This window comes from Pristis pectinata, chromosome 8 (genome assembly GCF_009764475.1).
Source record: "Pristis pectinata isolate sPriPec2 chromosome 8, sPriPec2.1.pri, whole genome shotgun sequence".
NCBI classification, from domain to species: Eukaryota; Metazoa; Chordata; class Chondrichthyes; order Rhinopristiformes; family Pristidae; genus Pristis; species Pristis pectinata.
Genome location: NC_067412.1, coordinates 21,999,371 through 22,011,622, shown reverse-complemented (window position 1 = coordinate 22,011,622; position 12,252 = coordinate 21,999,371). Strand labels below are relative to the sequence as shown.

The window sequence follows — 12,252 nt, the reverse complement described above, 5'->3', positions numbered from 1 at the left end:
GAAGTATACATGCAGAAATCAGATCAGGCCTTCTGATTGCCCAGTGGGTAAATAAATGACCCGATGTGTCATTAGGTTCTTTTGATTCTAAAGAATCAGCTGCTATATGACATGTGCATTTTCAGACTGTTGCAGAGGGATTTGGAAGATCCAATAGGTGGAGGCACTGCCCTGGGCAGTCATGAGCAAAGAGATCTCTGCTTAGATCTTGCTTAATGCTGTTGACAAAGGACAGCAGTTTGTATTAAATTTTAACACTTGGAAGAGTTTGGATCAACAATGAAGCTTAGAGTGCAATTAAAATAGATATATGACCTTGACTGGCCCAGTCTAATAGCAATTTTAACTTAAAAGGTGGCAAGAACACTTGCCTCAGTCCAGTGAGCTGCCTTTTAAATATGCAGAGCAGGCTCTGATGAAGTTATTGAGTGTAATTCTAAACTGAGGCTAGAGCACTGGTGCAGTAGTTTGATTTTTCTGCACATCCAAACTTGTTGGGGATATGAGCCAGGCCCAGAAGGTGTCCTGAAAAGCAAGCTACTTCTATTATTTTTTTGAGCCGAGTGCTTATCTGACCACGACAAGGAAACCTTTCCTTTTTTTCCAGGATTCTTTTTCTCCAATCAGGACTCCACCACCCCCCCCCCCCCCACCTCTCCTTCTGCCCAACTTCCTCCTTCCTCATCAGTACCATCTACCTACCCCAGAACAAGTTGCTATTCCCTCTGGTTTTGGTGGGTAGCAGCAGCGTCCTGCCCAGGTTCTAGCTGTATTAGTCAGGAAGTTAGCAAAGTGAAACTGCAGCCATTAGAATGAACTGGTGTTACCTACTACTGCCCCTGATCAGATGCCACACATCGTTCTGTGACCATGCCCATGAACAAATTTTGAGTTAATATGTGACAAATTTGAGAGGGCATAAAATACGTTTCTGCTTTACAATGATATTCAGCTCTACAATGATATACAATTGCCAGAAAGTACACAGGTGCAGACTTTGGGTAAGAAAAACTTCACTCTGATGTTCTCCACATTCACAATACATTAGCATTCACTAGTCTAGCTCTGACATAAAAGTGATCACATTATGTTATCAGAGTTCTTCCATTGCCTGTGAGGAAGCACTCTGTGCATGCAGAAACAAAGGACAAGGCACTGTTTTCTAGACTTTGGTTGAGTTTATGTCCCAACCCTCATTTTTGTGTGTCTTGATTATTTACAGGAGTTAATGAAGAAGCTGAATGAGTTTCAGGTAAGCTGCAACATTTTCTGTATCATTAACTATGACTTGTTTACTTGGGAGAACTTGGACCCTGGGGCACTTTCCTGTTATCTTCAACTATTTACCATTTGATGGTAATAAAAAAGCATGCACTACAATGCATGCCATTGGTTAAAATTTCTGAATCCACACAGTTAATTTATTTTGTTCTCACATATTTCCTTGGTAGTTAAATGTTGCTCATTGCTAAGAACTACAAATATTAGTTGAAGGGTTCAGATTTAATTTAGCAAAGAGTGTTTTCTCGTGCTCTTGCTTGGTATAACATAATTGTATTACTGAACTGCCTTCAAAAGTTAGTTGATAAATTTTGTGCCAACTTCATATGGGTGGAATATCTATCACATTTATTTGAGGAAATAAAATAAAACAAATATTGCAATAGTAAAATAACTATGTTTTGTTTTAAACCACAAGTTTGGGACTTTACTTGCAGTTGCATTTACAGTTTGAGGACCAAAACTTCTACCTTCAACTTAAATAAGGGAAATTATAATGGTATGAAGGTGGAGTTGTTTAAGGTGGTCAGGGAAAATAATTTCGCAGGATCAAAAGAGCCTACAGAGGGTTGTAGACTCAGTTAGCTCCATCACGGCACAACCTTCCCCGCCATCGAGGACACCTTTAAGAGGCAGTGCCTCAAGAAGGCAGCATCCATCATTAAGGACCTCACCATCTGGGACATGCCCTCTTCTCGTTACTTCCATCAGGGAGGAGGGACAGGAGCCTGAAGATCAACCCTCAATGATCAAAGAACAGCTTCTTCCCCTCAGCCATTAGATTTCTGAACTGTCCATGAACCCATGAACACTACTTCATTATTCCTCTTTTTGAACTATTTATTTATTCTTGTAACTTGTAGTAATTTTTATTTCTAGCATTGTACGGCTGCTGCAAAATGACAAATTTCCTGACATATGTCAGTGATAATAAATCTGATTCTGATTCTGAACCAAGGGACAGGTCAGTAGATGAATAGTGGCATTTATTCAAACCATAACACTCAGCAGTAATTTATCCCAATTAGAAAGAGTGATTCCCTGAGAAAGAGGCACAATCTATGATTAACAAAGGAGGTCAAGGATAATGTTAAGTTGAAAAGTAGGGCATACTGAGTGGCAAGGACTGGTGGTAGGCCAGAGGACTGGAAATTTATTTAGAATCCAGCAGTGAAAGAGTAAAAGAACCAGAGGGAGGGAGAAAATTCTCTCAAAATCCATCTTGAGAGAAAACTTGTATGTAGTATCAAAACAAACAATTAGTTTCTCAGGTCTATAAATAGGAAGAAGGTGGCTGAGGTAGGTGTGGGACCTCTTGCAAACAAGGTTGATGAATTAATAATAGAAAACAAGAAATGACAGATATGTTAAAACAATTTCTTTGCATCAGTCTTTACCATAGAGGACACTGCAACTATCCCTAAGATAACAGATGGGCCAATTTCAAATAACAGAGAGGAACTTGTTAAAATCCCAGTCACAAGAGATAAAGTATTAGGGAAACTCAAATTTCCTTGAATTCTTTGAGGATGTGGGAGGGAGAGTTGACGGAGGGGAACCTGTAGGTGTATTGCATTTAGATTTCCAAAAGGCATTTGTCAAGATGCCACATAAGAGGCATAAACTAAGAGCTCATATTGTTGGAGGAAGTGTGTTGGCATGGATAGAAAACTGGCCGTCACGTCGAGAACAAAGAGTTGGAATAAATGGGTCCTCTCAGGTTGGAGGGATGTAACTAGTGGAGAACCCAAGGGATTGGTTCTTAGTCATCAATTGTTTATTATTTACATTAATGACCTAGAGGAGGCAATGAAATGTAGGGTTTCCAAGTTTGCCGATGATATGAAAATAGGTGGAAGGACACGTTGTAATGAGCACACTATGATTCTGCAACAGGATATCGATAGATTGAGTAATTGGACAAAAGCATAGTAAATGGATTTTAATGTGGGGGTATGTACTTGAGTAAGAGGAATTAAAAGGCAGGTTATTATAAAAATGGAGAGAGACGGCAAATGAGTGAAGTTCAGAGGGATCTCGGTGTTTTATTGCCTGAATAGCAAAAAGTTAGCAGGTAGGTCCAACAAGTAGTTCAGAAGGCATTCAGTGTGTTGGCCTTTATTGCAAAGGGGTTAGAGTTTAAGAATAGGGAGGCTTTGTTATGCTTGCACAGGGTGTAAGTGAGGCTACGCCTTGAATACTCTGCATAGTTTTGGGCCCCTTCTTTGGAGAGGGATGTAACAGCATTGGAGGCAGTCCAAAGAAAATTCACCAGGTTAATTCCTGGGAAGATAGTTGTCCTATCAAGAGAACCTAAATGGTTTGGGTCTGAACTCCTTGGAGATGAGAAGAATGAGGGATGATCCTATTCAAACATGCACGGTAGTATAACGGTTAGCGTAACGCTTTACAGTGCCAGTGACCCGGGTTCAATTCCGGTTGCTGTCTGTAAGGAGTTTGTATATTCTCTCCATGTCTGCATGGGTTTCCCACATTCCAAAGACATACGGGTTAGGAAGTTGTGGGCATGCTATGTTGGCGCCGGAAGCATGGCGACACTTGCGGGCTGCCCCCAAAACACTCTACGCAAAAAGTGCATTTCACTGTGTGTTTCGATGTACATGTGACTAATAAAGATATCTTAAATCCAATGGGGGCTTGACAGGGTTAGTGGGGAGTCAGAAACCAGGGGAAGTAGCTACGAAACTGAGTCCTCAGACAGTAGTGAATTTCTGGAATTCTCTGCCCCCAAGAGTGGTGGAGGCCTGATCATTAGCTGTATTTAAGTTGAAAATAGATAAATATTTGAAAGGTTGAGGAATTGAGGGCTATGAGGAACTGGCACAGAAGAGGAGCTGAGACCAGCATAGATCAGCCATAATCCTAATGAATGGTGGGGCAGGCATACAGGAGAGGGAGTGGAAAAAAATTATAGAGAAGCTGGACAACTTGCCACTGGCAACCATTAAAATTGGCAGACTGTGCTACTCGTAGAATGTTACTTCCAAAGCCAATAACAAACCTGCTGTTTCTGTGAATCAACATTTGTTTGAATGTTGTCCAGGTTTCATTATCTGTCTTGTAAATAACTGTAGTTCAATATTTGTTGTATCAGAACACTTAGATGATGAACACTGATTATTTATTTAAGGAGACTGTACCAGGCATAAAGGAAATGAGGCATGCACAGTTTTACAATATTTCCCATGAAAAATTATGACCTCCAGATTTTGATGATAATCAAACTGTAATCTTGATTATTTTTACAAACAGGTGGCTCCTTAATCATTTTTGCAGTAGCAGTATTGGTATTGGTTTATTATTGTCACTTGTACCAAGGTACAGTGAAAAACTTGTCTTGCATACTGTTCGTACAGGTCAATTCATTACACAATGCAGATACATTGAGTTAGTACAGAGTGCATTGAGGTAGTACAGGTAAAAACAATAACAGAGTACAGAGTAAAATGTCACAGCTACAGAGAAAGTGCAGTGCAGGTAGACAATAAGGTGCACTGTCACAACAAGATAGATTGTGAGGTCAAGAGTCCATCACATCGTATAAGGGAACCATTCAATAGTCTTATCACAGTGGAATAGAAGCTGTCCTTGAGCTTGGTGGTACATGCCCTCAGGCTCCTGTATCTTCTGCCTGATGGGAGAGGAGAGAAGAGAGAATGACCCGGGTGGGTGGGGTCTTTGATTATGCTGGCTGTTTCACCAAGACAGCGAGAGGTAAAGACAGAGTCCATGGAGGGAAGGCTGGTGTCCATGACGTGCTGGGCTGTGTCCACAACTCTCTGCAGTTTCTTACGGTCCTGGGCAGAGCAGTTGCCATACCAAGCTGTGATGCATCCAGATAGGATGCTTTCTATGGTGCATCAATAAAAGTCGGTGAGTGTCAAAGGGGACATACCGAATTTCTTTAGCCTCCTGAGGAAGTAGAGGTGCTGGTGAGCTTTCTTGGCCATGGCATCTACATGGTTGGACCAGGACAGGCTATTGGTGATGTTCACTCCTAGGAACTTGAAGCTCTCAACCCTCTCAACCTCAGCACCGTTGATGTAGACAGGTGCATGTAGACAGGTGCATATGCATGGAGCTTCTGGCAGTGAAAACCTGTGTTTCCTGAAAAAAAAATTATTGAAAATAATAAGTTTGTGAAAGGATTTTATGGGACACATTGGAAGTGACTCAATCAATATGCCTAATTGTGCCAGTAGGAAATACAGGAGCCAAATAATGGCCCGGCATCTCCCTCAAACATCAGTGTCAGAATGACCAGTAATCAGTTTGTGATGTTGTTAAGTGGTAAGTATTTGCCACAACGCTAGGGATAACTTACATGCTATTCTTCAAAATAAAGACATGAGGTATTTTACATCCACAAAAATGTAGACAGGTCTTTGGTTTAATATCTCCTCCGAAAATGGTACCTCCAGCCGTACTGCAGGTCCCATTAGTGCAAAGTATCACCACAGATTTTTTTTTGCATACCTCTCTGGATTGGGATTGAACATGTAATCTTTAGTGAAGAGAGTGGCTAAATCTTGATAAATTATATTTATAACACCATTGGATGTATTATTGATATTTATTTTTCAAAGTAGCTTAAGTCAATAAATACAGAATATAAATAGCAATCGAACACAAGAGCTCAGCATTTTCAGTTATTTTGACTTCACTACTGAATAATCTTTGCCGCTACTGTAATAATTGCATAAGTTTCCATGATAATTAGGCTGATGTAATTACACTTGCAGTATGATTATGTTACCAGACTCTGGAGATTACAATTTTTTTCAGAGAAAACTTCATACAGCTATGCACCTCCAAAAAATATTGTTAATTAACGATTCAAAGATTGTTTCTTCATGCTTTGCTCAAATCCAAAAACTTCCTAAACTTCTGCTTAACCTAATTATAATTTTTTTTCATCCAGTGACATTATTGGCCATGCTGCCTTTTGAACTGGAATTATCATTCATAATTCATTGTTTAAAACTGTTTCTAGAAGCTGTCTTTTCCCCTCAGTATCTAGAAATATTAAAGATATTAATGGGTTAATTCTGTAAATAGTCCCTAGTGTACAGATGAGTGGTAGAATCTGGGGTGTTGATAGGAAAGTGGGAACGATAAAATGGGATTAGTATAGGATTAGTGCACAAGGGTGGTTAATGGGCAGCTCATAATTGGTGGTCCAAGGGCCCTGTTTCTGTGCTGCATAACACTATGTCTCTGACTTTGTACTGCTCCTACATCTGGAAATGATCTTTTAGCACTTTCTGAGAACTAGTGGAATGTTACAAGAAAGTAGAAAATGTTTGATAGGTGATAGCTTTCAAGTACATTTTCTCTAGGTTACAACCTTATTTTGCTCCTGATGCTTATTTAAGGCTTCAGTCAGTAAATGATTTCTAGATAACAGAAGGACTGGCAGCTGGCCATTTGGAGAAGCATCGATGTAAAATGAATAGTTTCAAAGAACATTCAAAGCATCAGTGTGACTTTTAATTGTTGTTGCATAACTATTATGTAACATGAGTGCGGAGTTAGTTAATCTATCATGGTTGTGAAGCAGAGACAAAGCCAGGGTCAATTTTCTTTTCAGGTAAATCCAATTATGCTACTCACAATGAACATGAAGGACTGATAGATGGATGTGAAAAAATTTGAGATACTTTTGGCACATTCTCACAACACATCTATCAGGAAAAACTGCAAATTAGGCCAAGGCCAGATGCACCAGGCTTTCCCAAGAGTTTCCTCGAGGCCTTCTTCAGGGCATGGTCTCCATCCATACTAAACAAAGTCCCCCATATTAGAGGGGAAGGGGACCATGTTGGCAGATTGCCATTGACTTTGGAATCCACCAGACGTCTAGTTTTCCCAGTAATTTTAAAATTCACCCACCACTGACTAGATAGAATTCAGGCCTGCGTCTTGTCTTGAATAAGAACAGTACAGCATAGGAGCAGGCCCTTCAGCCCATGATGTTCTGCCAAACTAATTAAGCTAATGACACCTAATTAAACTGATCCCTTCTGCCTGCACGATCCATATCCCTCCATTCCCTGCATATTCACATGCCTACCTAAGAGCCTCCTTAAACTTAAATTGTAGAATAATGTTTTTAAAAATTAGCGATTTTTTTTCTCTCTCTCCCTTATAAAATGGAGCCACTAAGCACATGTATACGATCTGTTTGTGGCCCCTGGATCAAGCAACCTGTGCTTACCTTGGGACCTTGGGATCCAGCATCCTGTGCCCACCTGTCTCCTTTCTCTGGTAGGAACCCAAGAGGCTTCTGGTGGGGTTGGCACTGGAAGCCCCCAACTGGACTAATCCAGCAGGTTCAAAGGCCTGTCGATCTGTCAGGGGTTTTTTGCCTGCTTTTGTTTTTCCATGTTTTGGATACATTTGTTTCTCAGGCACACTTCTATGTCTTGGAGTTAAAGCAAAAATAGCACCAAAAAAAGGAAAATACGGTCATCTCTACTGATTTCTTCTGACCTTGAGGCAGACTGATAAACAAGAACTTGCTAATTTTGCAGAAACTATGACCCTTAAATAGTCCTCTAGCTTTGATTATCTACATCAATTTCTAACTTCCTTAAATCAGACAAGATAATGAAGAGCTCCCCACAAATGGCTGAATAATACATTCTAAGTTATATGATATACATCTTTGTTATTCACCTTTTGGATTGTGGTCATCACTGACAATAGAAAGGTTAAACACAATCTGCCTTTAACAAATACACCCTGGCTCTCCTTAATTAACTCAACCTTAATTTTTCCCTGATTAATGTTTCTAAAAACTTATCACCCACTGATGTTAAGATGACTGACTGGTAGTTACTAGGAATGTCCTTACAACTTTTCTTGAACACAAGTAACACACTTGTCACTTTCCAGTCCTGTGACACTTTGCCCACTTCTTGGTTATTGATGAAGTAAGTGAAGATGGTTGGGTCTGTGATGCTACCCTGAGACACTTCAGAAGCAATATCATGGGGATGCGTTGATTGATCTCCAACAACCACATTCTTCTTCCTTTGTGCAAAATATGATGCCAACTATTGGATTGTTTTCCACTGATGTCCATATACTTCAGGTTTACCAGTACCCCTTGATGCCACACTTGGTCAAGTGCCGCCTTGACATCAAGGGCAACCATTCTTACCTCACATCTGGAATTCAGCTCTTTAGTCCATATTTGGACAACGGCTACCATGAGTCCTGGAGTTTAGTTGTCCTGGCAAAATCCTAGCTGGACATCAATAAAATGCCCAAAATGTATAATGTATCTTCTGATGTAGTAGAAGCTTTACCATAGCAGATTTCCTAATACATTGTCTAGGTTTTATGGAAATTCTTTTTTCCATCTACCAAATCTGTTTGTTTTTGAGAACCTCCCAAAACTTGGCGAAAAATTATTTCTACATGCTGGCTTGAAAAAAAACATCCTTTTGTATTTTAGATATTTATTTATTAGTCACATGTACATCGAAACACACAGTGAAATGCATCTTTTTACATTACTGAGAATGTGCTTGGGGGCAGCCTGCAAGTGTCGCCACTCTACCGGTGCTAATATAGCATTCCCACAACTCCTAACCTGTATGTCTTTTGGAATGTGGGAGGAAACCCACGCAGACACACGGGGAGAACATACAAACTTCTTACAGACAGCAGCCGGAATTGAACCTGGGTCACTGGCGCTGTAATAGCGTTATGCTAACTGCTACATTACCATGTATTTGAACACAAAGCTGTTAGCTCTTAGCTTCAAGCTTCTACTTCCCCCAGTGGAATTGTAAACCTGAAGACATTTTTATCTCGTTTTTAAAACACTCAGCAGATGTCAGCGTTGCCGGACACAATCTCTGCTTTAGAATTAGGACAGCAAAATCCTGGTGTAAATCTTTCTCAGGGTTCTGAAAAGTGTCATTAGGACCCTAAGGGGATCAAGGACCTTTGTGGAAGATTGACCAGGATGCCTGAAAAATAACCTGACCATGTGGGCTGGGATGACTTTCAGGTGCCTTTGAAACCTAAAAGGGTTTAAATTTGTTTTGATGTTCTTCAGGTCCTGTTAAAAATTAACTGTGAGAAGGGGTTGTGGTGGATGACTATAGTGAGTCGCAGGTAGGAATCGAGCAGATAGCTTTCCTGTTAGCCACCAGGATCTTTCCAAAGTGACCCCAGATTGGGTAATATAATACTAGTTTCATGCAGCAGAAACCTATTGATCCATCTAGCATGCTGTTTCCTACGTGCACTTCTAGTTACCCCTTGGCTAGTGCCCTAGAATGGTACTGTGCCATAGAGTCATAAAGCAATACAGCAGGGAAACAGGCCCTTCGCCCCAAATCATCCATGCTGACCAATCTAACCAATCTGACCAATCTACCCATCTAAGCTAGTCCCATTTGCCTGCGTTTGGCCCATATCCCTCTAAACCTTTCTTATTCGTGTACCTGCCCAAGTGTCTTTTAAATGTTGTTATTGTACCTGTCTCAACCACTTCCTCTGGCAGCTCATTCCATATACTGTCCACTCTCTGTGTGAAGAAACTGCCCCTGGGGTTCCTATTAAATCTCTCCCTTCTCACCTTAAACCTATACCCTCTTGTTCTTGATTCCCCAACCTTGGGAAAAAGGCAGTGTGCATTCACCCTATCTATGCTCCTTCTGATTTCATACATCTCTGTAAGTCACCCCTCATTGTCCTATGCTCCAAGTAATAAAGTCTTAGCCTGCTCAACCTCTCTCTCTAACTCAATCCCTCGAGTGCTGGCAACATTCTCAAGTCTTTTCTGGTAGTCAAGGCTCATGTTGAGACTTGGGGAGACTTGAGTGAAGCATATTCTCCTGGCACTGGATGTGGCCCAGAATTTTTTTTGGTAAAAAATCTATTTTCAGTTCTCAGCTGGAGTCAGGATTTCTTCCCCTCCTTCCACAGCACTATTGACAATTGCAGATAGTCGTAGCCACAATCTCCCTTCCTTCCCTTGTGAAAAGGTGCCCTGAAATGTGTTTTCTGAAAGTATGCTCTGTGGAGGCACTGACAGCTTTAGATGGGGTGCAAGATCTAACTTGGGCTTCCCAGTTTAGGCCTTATCCCTGTCTTCCTATCTGAAACTGTGAGTCAGCAAATTTCCAGCTCCATTCTTCAAGAACCTCGAAGTCAAGTTTGTTGTTATATGCACAGGTGCAATGAAAAACTTACTCGCAGCAGTATCACAGGCACATAGCATCATATAAGCAGCACGCACAAGAAAAATATAAAGTAAACATAAATTATACACAACTTTTACAAGAAAGAACACAATTAGAAGAAAAAAACAATGTTCATTTTAGTACAAAGTGATCAAAGTGGTCATAGTGTTACTAAGCTGTAGTGATTAGGGTTGTGCTCATTGGTTCAAGAACCAAATGGTTGAAGAGAAGTAGCTGTTCTTGAACCTGGTGGTGTGGGACTTCAGGCTTCTATACCTCTTGCCCGATGGTAGCTGCAAGAAGATGGTGTGGCCTGGATGGTGGGAATCTTTGGGCATCGCCTCATGTAGATACTACCGATGGTGAGGAGGGATGCGCCTATGATGGTTTGGGCTGAGTCCACTCCTCTCTGCATCTTCTTACATGCCTGTGCATTTGAATTGCCATATCAGACCATGATGTAACCAATCAGGATACTTTCAAAAGTACATCTGTAGAAGTTTGTTAGAGTGTTCAGTAACAAGCCGAATCTCCTTAACCTCCTAAAAAAGTAAAGACACTGGTGCACCTTCCTTGTGATTGCATCTATGTGCTGGACCCAGGACAGGTCATCCGATATGTTAATGTACAGGAGTTTAAAGCTGCTGACTCCCTCCACCACCAGTCTCCCAATGTGGACTGGCATGTTTGCCTTCCTTCCCCTTCCTGAAGTCGACAATCAGCTCTTCAGCTTTACTGATGTTAGGAAATTGCTATCCATCCCTGAGAGCCACTTGATGAATGTATTGCAGTGATACAGAAATAGAAGCAAGAGCTCAAAGCATGGTATGCCAGTGGTTAGATGATTTGATTTCTGGGAAGAAATGGTGCAAAAAAAAAACAAGTAGTTGATTGTACAGATTTATTTGAAATAAATCAGTTCCACCCAAGATATTAATCAATCTTTCAAATGCTGTTTGAAACATTCTTGGGCTTTTTATTTTGTCTGCTATAAAACAGCCAATTGGCAAGTTTTATATCAGCATGTTGAATTTCAGCAAAGACATTAAGAAAGAAAATTTTAAAATGTGAGCATTCTAACATAACAGATGGTAGCAGTGTTTTGAGATAAACATAAGTTACAGAAGCACTGAAGTATTGAAATTCTGTGGTTTCAGAATTGTATTTTCACAAGCAGTTGAGTGAAAATGTGCCTTGTGATTCAATTAGTTACTTGTTATGTAAAGATCAAAATTCAATCCTCGTTAAATCCCGGTTCTCATTATTAAAAAGATTTATAAAGCCATACTTACACTGTACAAAGGTGCCTTTGTTTAGCAAAATTGGCAGTACATCAAAATTAAGCAGAACCACTTTTCAAATTTAAGTCATCCTGTCATTTTAGATATAATAAAATGTGTAAGATAAAATACCTATTTCTTTAAGTGCCTTTTGTAAGCATTAGTGGACATGTTCTAGTAAGTATTATAGTTAGAGACATTTGATTTGTATTGTGTAGGTAGCATAGAGGAAGAGTGAGTGAGTGCTGGTCTTTGTTGCATCCCCACTCTTTCATGGTTTAATGATGTGATCAAAATACCAAACCATTCTTCTTGCTAATGTGCCTCATTTATTGTGTAAATCTAGTTGGTGTATTTTTCTAGGATGTATACATGTTGACCAATTTAGTTTAAATTTAAAAGTTTGGATGGATATGCATCAGACACTGGACTGAGAATACAGTTGGTAAACAGTGTGTGAGCTGTAA

At 40.2% G+C, this 12,252-nt stretch overlaps 1 protein-coding gene across 1 annotated transcript in view; it reads left to right on the top strand.

Moving 5' to 3' along the window:
* abat (4-aminobutyrate aminotransferase) overlaps positions 1-12,252 on the top strand; it is a 141,451-nt gene that overhangs the window by 70,785 nt on the left and 58,414 nt on the right. Inside the window, exon 4 of the mRNA XM_052021901.1 lies at positions 1,223-1,252. Within this exon, the coding sequence (XP_051877861.1) occupies positions 1,223-1,252 (30 nt within the window). The remainder of the gene's footprint in view (positions 1-1,222; positions 1,253-12,252) is intronic.